Raw genomic sequence first — 18,764 nt, 5'->3', positions numbered from 1 at the left:
ATCATTTTGTTTTCTTTAATTTTTCATGGTATCAGTGCTATAACAATCTTTATCATGGCTTCTTCATCTTCAACCTCACAAAACACCAACTTTTCTTCAAATTTTACATAGCAAACCCCAATAATTCTGTTCTATCCACCATCTCCAACTTGATCTTTGTGAAACTTGACAAAACCAACTATATTCTTGGGAAGTACCAAGATCACCTCAATACTAAAAACTTACTCACACCTTAACTTCATAAATGAACTTATCCATGTCCAAAAAAGTACTTGAGAGACTAATTTGGTGCTTTTGTTCAACCTAGAGTTTGTATAACATATTTATTTTTTGTTTTTCCTAAAAAGAGATTATCTTTGTTTGTGTGTTTTAAGTATGAGCCCCGCTTTTACGATAAGTACACAAAATGCAATTGCGTTGACACTTTTCGAAGAGTGAACTTGTGTCATTTTCGTCCTATAGATTGAAGAACAAAAGGGATTAACTTCATTACCATGAAACATCAATTATGGTGCGTAGGATCTTCCAACTTCTCAAGTTAGAATTGAGCATTCATTGATTGAAATTTTGTTTTTTAAAACCGGTTAGATATGACTCATTTAATATAGTCGAGTGCCATTAGTATGTTGGAGTCATATTTATTATTGGAATTTGGTATATGACCTTGTTTTTATTGGGCTTGTGCCCTAATTAAATGTTGAGATCGGGTGTAGGGTTTTAAGCTTAATCAATGATGAATTGGTATTTATTATAAATGTAAGACTAGGTCCTTATGTTAGACAAAGCCCTAGACATTCTTTTTAGAGATGCAGTGGCTTGCCCTATTGCATGAGAGCCACCTTGAAAGAAGAAGCATAGAGAGAAAGATCTACCTAGACCGTGTGTTGAGTGGGCACATTTGATTTCATTGGTGCTAGTACTTTATTAAGGGTCTGTTTGGATACTGTTTATTGCTGAAAAATGAAAATTTATTGCTGAAAATACTGTAGCAAAATAATTTTCAAATGTGTGAATAGTGCCGTGGGACCCAGTTTTAAAGCAAAATTTACTAGATTCCATACTTGCGGGTCCCGTGAACAGTGCACAGGACCTAGGGAAACGCAAACGCAGACGCAAACGCTAGAGGAAAAAAGTTATCCAAACTCACACTAAGATTCACTTGTGATATGTAAACATACGTATCTACGTATCCTATAAGATTTAAGGTTTACCAGTGATTTATTTGCCTACGCTTTTATAGATTTATTGATAATATGTATTCTATTAGCAATTTAGCATGTGTATGTACTTAAATCTTATATCTTCTACATTTTTTTTGTGGGTCTTTTTACTAAAAATTTTTGTATAGCTTCTCCCATGTGCCATCAATTAAAAAATGAAAGCATTTGCATATTTTGGCCTTTCCAAACTTGATTCAGTTATCCCTCCCAGAAGGATCACTAAAGGTGGCAAGGTGAACCAATGGAACATGCAGTGGCAGCTTCAGAATTTTTTTTGAGAGTGATCATTAAGAAACTTAAATTATACAAAATTTAATGAAAAAAAAAAAAAACTTCATATATTGAAGACAAAAAAAAAAAACACCCAAACATATAAATAAAGTCTTACAATTTTCTTCCATGATTTTTCTTTTTTTGAAATCGTTATATGATAGCCTCATTATTAATGTTGTAAGTTATATCTCTTTCAAAATTTTAGTAAATTAAAAAATTTCTTGGACTTTTTCTTTTTGTTTGTAAAGACCAAATATATTGTTAAGGGACTAAAGTTTAAGGGGAAATTATAATAAACCCACTTGTGGTTTGGCCCGTTTTCACTTTGCTTACCCATGGTTTAAAACTAAACACTTTGCGCACCTGAACTTTAATCTGTTTGCTCTTCGTTACCCACCTCACTCTCAAACGTTAGAAAAACACCCTTTTATTAAAAATCAGAACATAACACTGATCAAAAACATGAACCATTGAAACTTTTCCTCACGAGTCCTAGAAACACGAAAAACTCTATTCTACATTTGATATTGAAATCGTGTTGCAAGTATAAACCTAGACGAGCAACGGGTTGTTCGAAGGATTAAAATCCTAGTAAGAAATCAGTCACTGTTTGGGTTTATAATTTGGGTTTGTGATTGTTTTATGGTTTTTTGAGTAATCGGTCAATGGTCAATGTTACATGTAATGGAATAAGAATATTCATTGTGTTTGTTGATGTTTATGAAAAATGTGACCACCTGTTGTTTGGATTTGTATTTGTTTATAAGCATGTTGTTTGTTGTGGTCATTGTGTCTAACATTGGACCCAAGTTTTTGTTGGGTTTAAATTTTAGTATTTGCATGTGCTTATTAGTAAAACAGAAACAAAAACAAAGAAGAAAATGTGGTCCCTTTGATGTGTGTGGCATCCCAAAAGCAAAACAGAAATATGTAAGTGTTTACTCTTTATGTGTCTATTGTTTACAATTCTTTAATTGTGTACGTGTCAAACGGTAATTTGTTATTGCAGATGGATGATGAAGAAGTGGAATTTGAGGTTCATTATGGGGGTACTTTTCTGTGGAACCCAAGTTTAGAATACTTTAGTGGGAAAGTTGAAATAGTGTATAAGGATCCTGATAGGCTTACTTATTTTGAAATAGAAGGAATATGTGAGGAATTGGGGATTGATGAACCATCTAGGGTTCATTATTTAGCTCCTGGAAGCAACTTAGAGCAAGACTTGAGGCTCATAGAAGATGATAAAGATGTGGTGTCCATGTGCAAGCTTAATGAGGGAGGGCCAAGAGACACCATCATATGGTATGTGGAGAGAGGTCATGCTTCACTTGCAGTTGAAGTTCCTAATGGGGTTGGTCAAAGGGTTGGTGCAAGGGGTTGTGCAGGGGGTGCTACAGGGGGTGTAGGGGTTGGTGTAGGAGCTGGTGCAGGGGGTGATGCCAGTGTGGGGGTAGAGGAGGAGTTTGATTGGTTGAATGAAGGTCTGGAAGGAGAAGACTTTGCTGATGATATTTTTGGTGAGTTTTCTCCACCTCACAGTGTTCCATCTGAGCCTAACATTGTTCCACCTCAAATAACCACTGATACACCTCAACCAAACAAAGATACACCTTAGCCAAGCAATGTTCCACCTCCAAACATAGATTTAGATGAAGAGTGGGCTGAACCAACTTTAGAGGATGATATTGCAAGTGTGGATGGATCTGATGATGAGCAAGGGCCTGGCAACCCAGAATTCAATGAGAGGACTAATATGAAAAATGTTCAGTTGGTAAAAGGGATGGAGTTTCCAAACTCTAAGGTTTTTAGGAAGGCTTTGAGGGAGTATGTGATTCAGCATCACATTGATATCAAGTGGAAGTTGAATGAGAAGAAGAAGATTTTCTATACATTGTAAGAACAACTGTGGATGGAGGTGTTATGCCTCAATGATGACTGGAGAGTGCACATTTGAGATCAAGACACTTAATCCTGAGTGTACCTGTCCCCTAACATTTCAAAATGGGCAAGTTACATCAGCCTATGTGGCAAACAAGTATTTGGAGGATTTTCGTAAGAATCCTAATTGGGAGGTCTTAGGTGTTAAGCACCATGTGATGCAACAGATTTTAGTTGATTTAAGTCTTAGTCAGGTGTATAGATCAAGGAAGGCAGCTAGGGGTTTGATCACTAAGAATGAAGAGGCTCAATATGGCCTATTTAGAGATTATGCAGAAATGATAAGGAGGACAAATGTAGGAAGCAAGGTGATACTGCAAACAGAGATGGAAAATGAGAATGCAGAACCTAAGTTTAAAAGGATGTACATTAGGTATAATAAGCAGAAAGTTAGGTTTCTAAGTGGTTGTAGACCCTTTGTTGGGCTGTATGGATGCCACTTGAAGGATAGGTTTGGCGGGAAATTGTTGTTTGCCACTGCTAAGGATGGAAATGACAATATATTCCCAGTGGCAATGACTATGGTTGAGTAAGAGAACAAGGACAGCTTGATCTGGTTCTTGGAGTAGTTTATAGATGACATTGGCAGGCCAGAGGATCTCAATCTGGGGTTCATCAGTGAGAGGTAGAAGGTATTATCATTTAGCTCATGTTTATGACTTGATTACTTACTTACTTGCATAGTTGCTTACTTGAATGCTTACATGCTTACTTGCTGACATTGATTGCTTACTTGCTTAATTGCTTGCAATACTCAGGGTCTTCTACCTATAATGGAGACGTTATTCCCAACTATAGAGCACAGGTATTGTGTGAAGAACATATTCAACAACTTCAAGGTTAACCACAAGGGCATGGAGTTGAAAAGTGTACTGTGGAGGTGTGCTAACACAACATCAGTCAGGGAACATGAGAGGGGGATGGAGAATCTTAAGAGTTTGGATGAAGAAGCTTGGAAGTATCTTGCAGATATAGAGACTGCACAATGAACCAGATCCCGCTTTTCTCCAATGGCTTTGACAGATTATCTGGTAAACAATCTGAGTGAAAGTTTTAACTCTATGATTGTGAAGGCTAGAGACAAGATAATATTATCAATGCTGGAGTGGATCAGAGTTCGGCTTATGAGCAAGCTGTATATAAAGAAGATTGGCATAGAAAAGTATGGTGGCAAGTTGTGTCCACGCATACAGGACAAGTTGGAGAAGTTGAAATTAGAGTCTAAGAACTTTTGTGCAATGCCATCTGGGAGGCTTGTGTATGAAGTTGACAATGAGAGGGAAAGGCATGTGGTGGACTTGGTAGGGAGGACATGTAGTTGTAGAGTATGAGACTTGATAGAGATCCCCTGAAAGCATGGAGTTGCAGCTATTTTTGTGAATCATGAGAAATTAGAGGATTACACCCATCCGTGCTACTACAATGATGCTTTTGTGGAGACATACAAGACACCTATACCTTCCATGCTTGGCTAGTCTAGGTGGATCTCAAGTGGCCAACCCAAGCATGTTGCACCTACTATCTATAAACCACTAGGTAGGCCACTCATAAAGAGGAAGAGAGATGCTGATGAGCCAAGGAACCCTTATAGGGTGACTAGAGCAAACAAGCCAGTAAGGTGTGGAAGGTGTCAAAAGGAAAGGCACAATGCAAGGGAATGCAAGACCAATGTCATTGGTGAAACACCATGGGAGAGGAGGAAGAGAGTTCAGAAAGAGAAATCTGTAAGTTTTTACAATTTTTATTATTATATGCAAAATGCCAATAACTGACACTGTAAACATGCTCATATTTGGTTGCAGGCAAGGGGAAGGTCTTCTACATACAAACAAGGATCTTAGGCCCCATCTTTATCACAGGACCAATCTTCATCCTAAGCCCCATCCTCATCTCAAACCTTAGCATCATCTCAGCCCCCACCAACACATCAGCCTTACACTATGGCCTCATCCAACCAGACAGTAAGGTCACAACTATCAGGTCAGATTCATGGTCATAACAACCAAATCAATGGTACTTTTTAGACTTCAGGTACATAGCTAAAAGAGCTTATTGGTTCTCTTCAAGCCAGCCAGCACCACACAACCCTGCAAAAACATGGGACACTAGAGCACCATCATCACAGGTACTGTAGTTTTATGTTTGATGTTTTACTTATAAAATTGTGATACTGGTAGCTAACATGTGAATTCTTAAACTTTGCAGCCTACAAGACCACTTACTACCAGATGAGTTGCTTTGAGAGGAAGGGGTAATGTAGCTAGGACATAGAAATGTAAAACAAGAGGTGGAAATGCTAGCTGTGGTGGGAGATTTAGGGGCAGTAAATGAAGCTTATGTCAAGACAATATTGTTGCTATGTATATGTAGTGTTAAGGCAATATGGTTCTATGTTAGGGTTATATGTAATTTGTAGACAATGGCAGGACAGACAATTGTTAATTATATATGCTATTAAAACACTGTTGGGATTTATTTGTATTTTTGTAAGTTTTGTAAACAAGAGCAGGTGCAATTGTTTTGGTTGTTGTACCAAATGCCCTATATTTACTGGTGATTGATGAAAGACTATTCAATGCCACCTTAAATGTGTATACAATTTTTCAACTTAATGGTAGGTGTTTAGAATTATTATGTTGACTATTGTTGTCTTGTGGTTGATTATTACAGTTGAACATATATAGGTTTGTTTATATATGTATGTATTGAATATAACATTCACTTTTAAATACAACATGTGTATGTGTTGAATAGCAGGTTTATGTGTGCATTTTTTGTCTTTTCTTGCAAGTTGATAGATAGTTGTCATGCACTTTCAACAAAATCACTTTACACAATGTACTTTAAATTTTAAACAATTCACTTTCAACACAACTATTTTCACACAATGCACTTTATGCACGAACCAACACATCTCACAACATCCAACAAAACAACAAGTCACAAGTTGCCAATTCATTTTAAACAAAAACACCAATAACATCTAACATAAATAATACTTTATCTTAAAAAAGCTTATATTATTAAGTGACTTTAAGCCAACAACATCTACCATCTTACATAGTTCTATTACAATACAATTGAGGACCTGCTTATACAACACAACCCATCAGGTAGACTCAATCTCATCATTCCAACATTCTCACTTAAGCCAAAACATGAAAAAAACAAAACCAAAAAAAAAACCATGACAGAATTAGTGCAATTCTGCATTTTTTTTTCTTGCTCTAAAGCTCTCATTGCTATCTCATTGGCTTTAACAGAGGAAGTTTGAAACTTTCTCGCCCTCTCAGTGGCTTTTGCTGCCATTTTTGGAGCAATTTCTGCCATTTGGGTAGTTTCTTGCAATTTCATTTGCAAGTTGTAGCTCACTTCGTAGTAAATCCAACTTTTGTTGCACCAAATAGGTAGCTTCATTCCCACGCATTCAAGTGGGATTATCAATCCATTGAAAGAAAAGGTCACTTGGGACCAACCTATTCATAAATTGAATTGAACACATCATTTTCCAAACTCACTTGAGTCAACTAGATTAAGTAAAAACTATACTTACATTATATCAGCTATAACCCAGAAACCTTCTCCCAAAATTATCCACTGTCATACTTGTTCTCAGCACACAAGTATTATATGTACACATATGCCCACTTGAACCTAAGTAATTTCCTCTCGAAGAAGACATTGTTTATTAACTTTGTGTGAATCAAAGCTACCATCAAAAGTTGAAACCTAAAATCACATAAAGTAGGAATTTCATACCTGGTGATGATGTATCTTTGAATATTCAATACCTCAAGACAACCCAAAGTCACAATCTCACCCTTACATGAAAGTGCTATGCACCATGATTAGAAAAATCAAAACCCCAGCTCAATACAAGGGTTTTTCATGTTTCTAGGGCTTGTGAGGAAAATTTTCAATGATTCGTGTTTTTTATCCGTGTTATGTTCTGATTTTTAATAAAATGGTGTTTTTCTAATGTTTGAAGGTGAGGTGAGTAACGGAGAGCAAACGGATTGAAGTTTAGGTGGGCAAAACGTTAAGTTTTAAACCACGGGTAGGCAAAGTAAAAACGGGCCAAACCACATGTGGGTTTACTATAATTTCCCCAAAGTTTAAAAACAAAGTTTTGCTACAAACTTAATTGTAGCCTAAGGCTTCAACTCTCATTAAACAAATTAGCATTGATATATATTTTGAAAATCTAACTGTTATATTGCATGTTTTCTATATTCTTAAAACACAAGTCAAATTTCATGCCAATCAGATATTATTTTTCTATTCAAGCCATAAACTTATTTTTTTTTTGTATAATTTTAGACTACAAAATTTATTAATATATGATGTTGAATTTTTTGTGAGTATGGGGGATAGAAGAAGAAAATGTAATTAAATGGTGAATTTGTCAAAATTCACATCCAATAAAAAAAATTATTAAACAGAGTTGTAGCCTTAGTCTACAACGAAATTTATTGCCAAATTTTGTCCAAAATTTAATTATATTAGGCATAAAAAAAATTATGATGGTTACAAAGTTTATTTAAGGATAAAAAATTATAAATTTTTAAGATTCATACATAATAAAATTTTTTTCCAGGGTGGTCTAGTGTCCACCCTGGACTTTACGTGGAGCCGCCCTTACGAGCATGGGGTTATCACATCTAGTATCCATGGTGCAGTTTTGGGAATTTGTAACACTTTAATTGTTTCATTTCGTCTCTTAATCATGAACATTTGTTCATCTTTCATCTCTGTATTCTATAATTCCCTAGCGTTCTTCTTTGCAATAAGCTCTTTTTTTTTTTTTTTTCCTCTTAAAATTTTAATGGCTCGATCCTTGATTACCTTCTATAATTAATGTTTCTAGGGAAAATGGATATTTAATCCGATGGTATTTATGGTGAAACCTTTTTTTTTTTTTTTCCAGAGTTATAATTTGAATGGCTGTTGCAATTTCCCATTCTGATCAATTTAGTATTTTTGAAGAAAATGTTAATGGTTCAAAATCATCTTTCTTCCCTCACTTATTGAGTTATAAAAAATAAAAATAAAAAATAGAATAAGGAGAGAGCTTGAATCTTTATTTAATTTGGATCTTGCTTACTATTTCATGAGTGGACGACTATCTAAAGAACAAAGTTTAACTACAAAGTTGATTATAATTTAAGGCTATAACCTTATTCAATATCTTTTTATTTGAAGTGAGTTTTGACAAATCCATCATTAGATTACGTATTCTTTTTATATACTCTATGCTTGCAAAATTTCTAGAAAATTAAAGATCTATACCTATGTTATCGATAGATTGTTTAAATCGCAAGTTTTATAATTTAAAATTATGTATAGAATATAAGCTTATAGATCATATAATAAATAATATCTGATTAATACAAGATTTGATATGTGTATTAAGAGCATAATGAACATGCAATTTAACGGTTAGATTTTCAAAATATATAGTAATGTTTATTTTATTAAGTAAGGTTGTAACTTTAAACTACAACAAATTTTGTAACTATACTTTATCCTTATTTAAATGCATTTAAGGAGAAGGCGTGCTACTATTCTTTAATCATTGTCACTGGTTGATGTGCATTGGTGCTATTTTTTAAGCTCATCCTCCCTCAATAATCAATAAGGGGGGCTGACCTATGACAATAAATGTCCTTTTTTTAGAGAGATAGTATCAATTTATAGGGTCATTTTTCGATAATTGTTCTTTATTATTAGGTCAAAACACCAATTAAAATTTTGGTGTAAACAGGCTTTTGATAATGTTCTTTATTATTAGACCAAGATACCAATTAGATTTTTGGTACAAGTAGGATTAAACTCCAAATTTTTTATTCGAGAATAAGAGATTTTATCAGTTGAGTTAATTATAACTTTCCAAATCTCTTATTCAAGAATAAGAAATTTTACCAGCTAACTTATTATGATTCCCGTTTCTCTGTCACTTGTGTTTGAATAATTGAGTTGTTGGTTGGTAGAATTAGAAGAAATGCTTACGAAACATAAAATTCTATAAATAAGTCATTATTTTACTGCCCAGTTGAGGTTTCTTTTATACATAGGTCACTTGTCATGCATGCATGTAGGGCATGGAGAATATTAAAAAAGCTGTCCGTTAGAAACCTAGATATACATGAAAAAAAAAAATTTGAAACATGAATATTCCTTACTGAAACAAGGATTTCAATTGAAACTGTCCTTTTAAGCTTTGCAAGCGGCCGAACACATATTGGGCCCAATATGTGTTTGGAACTGGAAGCATCTCACGAACAAATATACCATTCTGGAATATAATATGGCCAAGCTGTCTTCATTCTTATCCAACTCATGTGTTTGGAACTGGAAGCATCTCACGAACAAATATACTATTCTGGAATATAATATGGCCAAGCTGTCTTCATTCTTATCCAACTCATGAGTTGGATAATTGCAATTGATCAATTGCAATTATCTTGGCTCTGGGTAATTAATATATATATATATATATCCTTGAACACAATTATCTTGACTCTCGGTAATATGTCCATTGGCTACTAGATCGGAATAAGGATTTCATTTTTGGGGTACTATAAACAAAAATATATTATCAGATAATAATGAGAAATATATAAAAAATTTCATATTAAATTAATACGTGAAAAAATAAAACTTGGGTCTACTTATACGGGTTAACAAAATATATATAAGATTGATAAAAAAATATCTTTTTTTTTTTCAAAATTAATTCTAGAGACATAGATTAGATGATCAATTAGGGTGAGAACCCTTGTTATAACCTAAATCATGGGTAGCATTGAGTACCTCAAGATATAGGTTGTCCTGGATGAGTTGATAGCACTTTTTGAAATAGTTGACACCTTCAAGATGATATATTGCACTACTAAAGTGAGGTATTTATTAATTAAAATATTTTTGTTTTTTTTTTTGTTTTATGAGGGGCCATAGATGTAAGCCAATTTCTAGTTTCCATTTTTGTTTTAAGAGGGAGCATAGATGTAAAGGGTGAATTTGCATAGCGGCTGCGTTGTGTTTGCGTGCGTTGCGTTTTTATTTTTTTGGCTGGTTCCATAGCACTGTTCATGGACCAGCCAAGTGATAAAAATGCGTGAATAGTAATTTGCAGCAATAAAAAATATTTTGCTACAGTGTTTTCAGCAATAAGTTTTTAGTAAAATAAACGATATCCAAACGCGCACTAAATCTTCTAATTTTAATTATATAATATACTACAAAATAATTTAACTATATATATATATATAATGAAATTGGTGGGTATGGAGGTCATGGCCGTCTTGGTCTCAAAATGGTTACATCACTAATTGGCTAGAGAATTTAACAAAAACTAAACCCAACCCAACCTTCCTAATCCTTTCTAATTATACCAAATAATCACATTGTAAGTATATAAAAAAAAAGATTCAGTTAACTAATTTTGATTTTATGCCAAGTTTCATTCTAGTTTAAAATTACATCTAAACAATTTAAGTGATATCTAGCCAATATAAAAAATGTCATTAATCAAAGTACAAACTTTGGTGAATTATCAATTAACAATATTAGCTTCTAGAAAAATTAGTTTCCTTTTGTAATAGATGTTCATAATGACTGAATAAAAAAAATTAATTTCTTGTTAACAGATTTTCATAATGATTGAATTTAAACTATAAAAAAATGTAAAAAAATATATTAACAAAATTTCGTTGTATTATAATAATTGTATGAAGTAAAACTAAATATATGAATAATTCAATTTTAGAAGATTCGGTATAAAAAAGTCTAATTTCACTATACCTCATTGGTGTGAGTGTAATTTATCTATTTTTTCCTCAATAAAATGAAGCATTAATTAATTCTATCATTATTGATGAAATTCACAAATAGATATTGGTTTTATTAAACTTAGGTTAGAAACATTTCTTATTTATGTAATTGTAGTTATTTTCTTTTGAAATATACATAATAATATCTATTCACAAGTGATTCAAGAAATTTTTTATATATTAAGGGTTATTATTTTTAAAAATAATTAAATTAGAAATATTTTATTCAAAATAATTATAATATTTGAGAATCTTTTGCGCAACTTGTTTTCTAAGACAATAGCTAATTAAGTACAAATAGATTATTGCTATTAAAAGAATCCATGCGTATGCAAGAATATAATTTAGTAGTTGAAAAATTAAAATCTACTATCTCTTGAAAAATTATTGTTCATTGATCATAGTCTATTCTTTGCCATAAAAGTTCTATTCTACAATAAATTATGGAACCTTAGTTATTTAATACTATTAATGTTATAAAAGGGAATCTAATTTCTTCTTTAGAAAAACTCCCTAAAATCATATTGATCATCCTTACCTTTACATTAAAAATCAGATATAATAAGCCCTTGAAATTGAAAAGATAAATTTCATTTTATTTCTTGTTGTTAACGATTTTAAAGTCTAATGATACTTTTTCTCATAGAAGTGGGAATCTAGATTTTGATCCATATATAGTAGCTAGATGTGGAATTTGTAGAACTAGGGCATGGGCAGAACTAGGTGGAGGTTGATTCCAAAATTTTGAAACAGTTATTAATGCCTTATGTAGATGCCTTATAGTAGCTGGAGTTCGATCAATAATTTAAATTCAAATTATTAATAATGTTTAGGAAACAAAAAGTATCTAAAAATATAAAAAGAGAAGGTATAAGTATATATTATAAAAACAATAGAAATGTTCAATTAATATTATTGAATTTTAAAAAAATTTAGGTCTTTAAAATAATCAATATTGTATGAAAAAATTTCATTAAGCATTATGGTTTTCCATTGAAGGATTATATTTAATTAATAAATTTAATACTTAAATTTTCATTAGGGAAATGAATTAAGAATCTTTCCATTAGTGTTACTCTAGTTATTATATCTTTAAAAAAAATATTTTCAAACACACGTGCACAAATATAAGTTGTTAAAAAAAATTATTTCCCTTAGGGTTCATGGTGTCTACTTCTGATAATATTTTTTATCATCAAATCAAGATATCAATTAATTTTTGATTAGACAGAGATTAACTCTCAGATCTCATATTTAACTACCAAAGTTTTTACCAATTGAACTAACTAGAACCCACAAAAAATATTTTTTTTTAAAAAATTAATTAATGATCAATATCTGCACAAAAACAACGTACATTATTTTAATAGAATCTATTTATTTTCTTCGTCACCTACCTACGTTTAGCATTTAGCCCCAACAATATATAAATTGTACTTTGCATTTGGAATTGAGTTTGAGGCGAATAAAGTGTATGTATAAATATGGGCATAGTTGTAACTTGCAAGTCATAGAATCCCTAACTTTGAGGCAGCATAGAGAATAAGATATGGCAGCCGCAAATATGGCATTTCAAGTGAATTGCAATATTGAAAGGAGGCCCTACCTCTGGAACAGCTTCGATCACCTCAAGACCAGACTTTCTTCTGTTTTTAAGGTCTCTCTCTCTCTCTCTCTCATATGAAGCTAACTCATTATTTTGCATAGTTTTGAAGAGAGGACTTGAAATTTGAAACTTGTTTGAGTGGCCAACTATTGCACTGAATTTGGATGGCATTTGATGCCCCTGAACTTCAATCAAAGTCTTCAAAAAGGAATTACATAATTACTATTTTAAAAAAAATTTAGTACTATTTTCATGAAAAATGTAAAAAATTGTGAAAAAATCAGTTATAAAAATAATTCCTAAACTAATGGTCTTACTGTTAACTTTTATCTATGGATAAAAAATAGCAACTAATAAAGAAGATTTTGACCAAATTTCTGAATATCTGGATGTGATTTTCCATCTAAATTAATTTCGCACAACTAGTTCGTTTCTGACTAGAAATTAAAGCTTTCATGATCAGCCAGTGAGCTAAATTCCAAAACCATCATCTAATTAACCGGAAAAGGTTTTCATGAAAACAGCCCAATTTCATAGATTCGCAGCAAGTTCCCATGCAATTTGATGCTTCCAAAACCATCAAGAACGCTTCGGTGAAAATATTGGACGCCTTTGTTGATTTGGTGTTTGAGTTTGATGACCAGCCATTGCTCCCATCTCAGGTACGTACCACGTTATAACATTTTAGAGAGCATTGCCATGCATGAACACGTACCCTTTAAGCACGCAAGCACGCACAAAACATGAATAATGTTGATCATTTTTTAATAAACGTTGTAACTTAATTGTGTCAAAATTACTTGCAGAGTAACTTTGCTCCAGTCGATGAGTTGAAAGAAGCCCTTCTCATCACAGACATTGAAGGGAAAATTCCCGATAATTTCCCAGAGGGTGTTTATCTCAGAAATGGTCGGTACTTGAGATCTATATATTATGTTCCACGTTACCTAATATAATATTTAGAGAGAAACTAGGATAGAATGGTGACCAGAGATAAATTGTAAAGTCAATAATTCTTATTTTTACTAGAAAAAAATTGTTTTGCTTTAAATATATGGAAAAAGTTAATAAATATCCTAAAGACATTTTTTTAAAAAATTTATAGGAAAAGAAAAAATGGATTAATTGTTTTATTTAACAAAGAGTCGCTTTCAAACTACACCTTCTGTATGCCAATATCTCGAGCAAAGGTTACAGCAGCTTCTATAGCCTTGGCTTCAATTGCCAAGGCTCTTAAAGGGACCTCTAGCTAGCTTTTGCTCATTGCAGCTACCACCCTAGGCCTCCCATACTCGTATCTGATTATCACGCCAATACCAGACCAATTAACGTTGAATTCTTCATGCATATATTAATCAAAAGTAATTGTCCGTTGGCTATTTGATTAGGTGGGCGCACCCTTTTTTGCTAACCAAAATTGGATTTTTCTTGATTAAATTTACCCAAATGGCCAATTAGAATATATTGGCACAGTTTTTTCAAAAAAAAAAGAGAAAAAGAAAAAAGAAGAATATATTGGCATAGAAAGAAAAAAAAAAATTAAAGAAAGAACATGATAGCTGCGTTGCACAGCAATACTGGAAACAACTTACCTACAAGCAACCTACCTAGGTAAGGATTAATAATAGTGTATAAGTAACAGTCCAATATATATATATATATATTGTAAGTCTCTTTTGGGCTACTACTGCGCACCCTTAGTGCAGTGGTCACTTTACAAGTATAAATATTTGTAGGGTGTGGAGAGTAATGATTGGAGTTCAAATATCTAGGAGGGAGTTTTACACACATATACACTTAGATAAGGATAGAGTAGAAATTCAATTTTGTATATAAAATAAAATAAAAAAGTTTCTTTTGGGTTGTTACGTCATTATGTGTGTGTGAATAATAATATAAATATATAATACATATAAAATGTTATTGGGCAGTAAATGTATCATGAAATTAGGGTTGGCTTTTGACATGTGAGTCCTTAGCATTATATATAGGATATTAATAGGTACTCTTATAAGAAAAAGATTAAACCGTTACAATGAAAGAAGGAAGATTTGTACCATGAATGTTTTAGAAAGATAAAAAAATATGAAACAATTAAGTTGCAAGGTTCTTTAATTTAAAAATAATAGAATAAATTAACTTTTAATCATTTATTCCACTACTAGTAGTTTACCAATAAGCAGTAGTTTATCTTTATCATACATATTTTTCTACTATTAATTCAACAAGCAGTAATTTATCATGTTATTTAGCTTACCAGCTAATATAAAAACCAAAAGTTTTGGCTAATTGATGGAGTTTTTCAATTCAGTGATATAACCTGATCTCCTTTATGGGGAGAATTATGGTTAAAATTTCTCCTTCTCCACTTGGTGTAGAAATTAAATTATTAAAGAATTGTGACTAATTGGTGCATTTTAATGTGATTGCAGGATCAAATCCCCTTTTTGGAGGACAAAAATCGACAAAGTCCATGTTTGGAAGGTCAAGTCAAAGTTGGGTGGAAGGAGAAGGAATGGTTCATGCTTTGTATTTGAATAAAGACAGTGATGGAAGCTGGAATGTTGCCTATAATAAGAAACATGTAGAAACCGAAACATTCAAGCTAGAAAAGCAAAGAAATAAACCGTGCTTTCTCCCAGCTACGGAAGGCGATTCACCTGCTATTTTGTCTGCATATATGTTGAATTTGGTAGGTAAATCATATAAAATAAATAGTTTATTTCCCCCTTAAGGTATGGTTGCATGGTGAGTTCTAATTAGCTCTGCTATCGTTAAATAGAAAATCTGAGATTTAATTTTTGTCTATATCAAAACCAATTGATATATTTTGGCATGATGATAAAGAGGGTAATTATTATGAAGCAAACATTATATGGAGTTTATTAATTAGAATTAACTATGATGTGGATTACATATCTTTTAGATTTCCCAAGCCTAGTAGTTATAAATTAATAATTATGTTAATGGGTGCCTTTGGAACAATTGTTAATAAACCTTTTGATGAAAGTTTTAATATTACTTTTATAGAATAAAGAAAAAATTATCAAAACATTAATTGTTTTCTTTCCTAAAATAGTTCACTATAAAATTTTCTTAAGACATTTGTTAACTTTTTCCATAAATCAATAAGTACACAATGTTTTCTCATTTAAGTTGGGCGATATATATAAGAGTTTGGCTTACATCAAATACTTTTTTAACTGGGATCTCTTTTATTTTAATGAGAAATTGTCATATCACCTACTAACTAAATAAAATATGTAGATTAACCCTCATTATTACTTGCTATTGTGTATTTAAAACAAAAAGAGACCTCCAGTTAAAAAAGTACTAGAAGTAAGTCAAACCCTATGTATAAAATTGACAAGATAACAACTCATAATAAATCTGCTCATCATGACCCCACAACTAAAATTTTTGTAAAACTTGTGAAATAACTAAATTGTTTGGTACCTTCGATTTGAATTTTGTAGTTGCGATTTGGCATGGTAAACAAATACTTCAGCAACACCAGTGTTTTTTAGCATTCTGGAAAAATCTACTCAGTCGCAGAAAATTACGTGCCTCAAGAGATTGACATTGGAGCACTAAAAACTTTAGGCAATTGGGATGTCAATGGAGCCTGGAAACGACCTTTTACCAGTCATCCAAAGGTCCTCTTTGTGCATGTATTCATATACAAACTATTCTACATCCACTTTTTATAAAGGTCTTATATTTTGATCATTTCATTAATTCTCATGTCACAGAGAGATCCAGGAACTGGAGAGCTCGTTATTGTTGGAATGAATGCTATTAAACCTTTTCTTGAATTGGGAGTGATTTCTGGTACACTAAAAAATAATGGTTTTTCCTTTTGTTCCTTGTAAAGTGTAGCATTAATCTAATGAGCATGCATGGCCTATTTTCTTTTGAAGCTGATGGAAAGAAATTGGTTCACAAAGTGGATCTTAAACTGGATAGATGTTGTATTATCCATGAGATAGGGATTACCCAGAAGTAAGTTAGTGATCTTACTTGGTATTAATATTGAATTATTATCAGATAATTAAAGTTGATAACCCTAATAAACTTTGCGCCTTTGCTTTGTAGGTATAATGTGATCTTGGATTTTCCACCAACCATAGAAATTAAAAGACTTTTTCGAGGTGGCCCGTGAGTGCATGTGCCCTTAATTTGACTCCAATTTATAGAATTTGTAACTTCTTCATTTTTTTCCCTTATATTTCATATGCATAAGTATAGAGCTTTGAAGAATCAATACATACATGTTGACTAGAATAGTGATACTCCTGGAAATCTTTCTATGTAGCTTTACAAACTCAAATTATTTGTAGATTGATCAAGTATGGTAAGGAAGATTATTCAAGGATTGGGATAATTCCTCGTTATGGTGAGTCAGATTCAATCCGGTGGTTTGAGGTGGAAACCAATTGCACATTTCATGTTATTAATTGCTTTGAGGATGATAATGAGGTAAATTATAGAGTAAACAGTCTCAAATTTTGTTTTAAACCAATAACTATCTTTCAATTAGATAATCATATTAAATTGTCTGACTGTTTTGAAATTATGTTTGTATGATGATGAGTAGGTTGTAGTGTGGGGATGTAGAGCCCTTGATGCAATCGTACCAGGGCCTGGAAGGAGTTTGAATAAATTTGAGTGGTTTTCCAAAAGATTTAAGCCTATAAATTCAATTGAAGGAGATATTAATAGCTCAGAAGAAGATGGATTATTATTCACTCGTTGCTATGAATGGAGGTTACACATGAAAACTGGAGAAGTTAGGGAGAGAAATCTTACTGGAACTGAATTCTCTATGGATTTTCCTATTATCAATGGAAATTTTACAGGTTTGAAGAATAAGTATGGGTATACCCAAGTTGTTGATTCCATTGCGAGCTCTACCGCAGGTGACTACAAAAAAGTCAAAACAATCTTGCTAAATTAATTAGTTACCATTGCCCTTATCATTATCATGTTATTAAATAAGAAAATATTATTATTTTTATCTTGATTAATTTAGGCATGCCTAAGTACGGAGGAGTAGCCAAGCTACACTTTGAAGAGACAGACACAAGATCTTCTTTGGTAAAGAGTCCTAACATCCCTTGTTCTTCTCTTTTTATTCATACATCAATGTAAACTTATTTGATTATCCCAACTTTGAGTTTGTGGACTAAAGAAAAAGACATTCAGAAGAGCAGATAAAAGTGGAATATCATATGTTTGAGGAGAATACCTTTTGCACGGGAGCTGCGTTTGTCATGAAAGAAGGAAGTTTTGAAGAAGATGATGGGTGGATTATCACTCATGTTCACAATGAAGACACTGACATATCCGAAGTAAGTCAATTTGGGATTTGGCAATTGGATCCATCTAATATAGATTTTGTTGTATGTTATTATATATAGATTGAAAGATATTTTTTATCTTTGCAGGCTTATATAATTGATGCAAAGAAGTTTTCTAGTGAGCCAGTTGCGAAAATTACATTACCGTGCAGAGTTCCATATGGATTTCATGGAGCTTTCATGCCAATCCCAAAAGAAATTAGTGCCATTATAAATTTATGAATAGGTATTTTGTGATTTTGTCCAATAATTGATCAAGCTAACTTGATCTTGGGTAAACCTGGTTGAATTGGCAATTATGATGTTTAAGTCTTTAATGTAAAAATATGTTTAGTATGTTTTGTTGAACTTTCATTTGTCTTGTACTATGGAAAAAACTACTACATTAGAGATGTTCAAAAACTTTATTTTATGTTCATTTATATTTATGCGTGTATGTATATACATATATCATTACAATTTGGTATGTATATCATTAGGATTCATGAGTGTTGGCTAATTCCCCGAAAAGTTTACTTGTATTTTTTGGGTTTTG

General features: G+C 32.4%; 1 protein-coding gene and 1 pseudogene across 1 annotated transcript; both read left to right on the top strand.

Annotated features, from left to right (window-relative positions):
- Positions 1–3,424: 3,424 nt before the first annotated feature.
- LOC142612280 (uncharacterized) lies at positions 3,425–4,420 on the top strand. Its single transcript, XM_075784391.1, has 2 exons — positions 3,425–3,955; positions 4,190–4,420. The coding sequence occupies exons 1-2, from the start codon at positions 3,425–3,427 to the stop codon at positions 4,418–4,420; spliced, it is 762 nt and encodes a 253-aa protein (XP_075640506.1).
- A 21-nt stretch (positions 4,421–4,441) lies between these two features.
- On the top strand, positions 4,442–18,502 carry LOC142612279 (carotenoid 9,10(9',10')-cleavage dioxygenase-like; annotated as a pseudogene).
- The last annotated feature ends 262 nt before the right edge of the window (positions 18,503–18,764 follow it).

This window comes from Castanea sativa, chromosome 10, assembly GCF_040712315.1.
Source record: "Castanea sativa cultivar Marrone di Chiusa Pesio chromosome 10, ASM4071231v1".
Classification (NCBI taxonomy): Eukaryota; Viridiplantae; Streptophyta; class Magnoliopsida; order Fagales; family Fagaceae; genus Castanea; species Castanea sativa.
This window is presented reverse-complemented; position numbering and strand designations above follow the sequence as displayed.

Bases quoted from the DNA above. Each gene is read 5' to 3' on its own strand.
- LOC142612280 (XM_075784391.1), top strand. From the start codon at position 3,425: ATGACTGGAGAGTGCACATTTGAGATCAAGACACTTAATCCTGAGTGT. The intron at 3,956-4,189 runs GTTGAGTAAGAG...TGCAATACTCAG, and splicing joins TCCCAGTGGCAATGACTATG to GGTCTTCTACCTATAATGGA.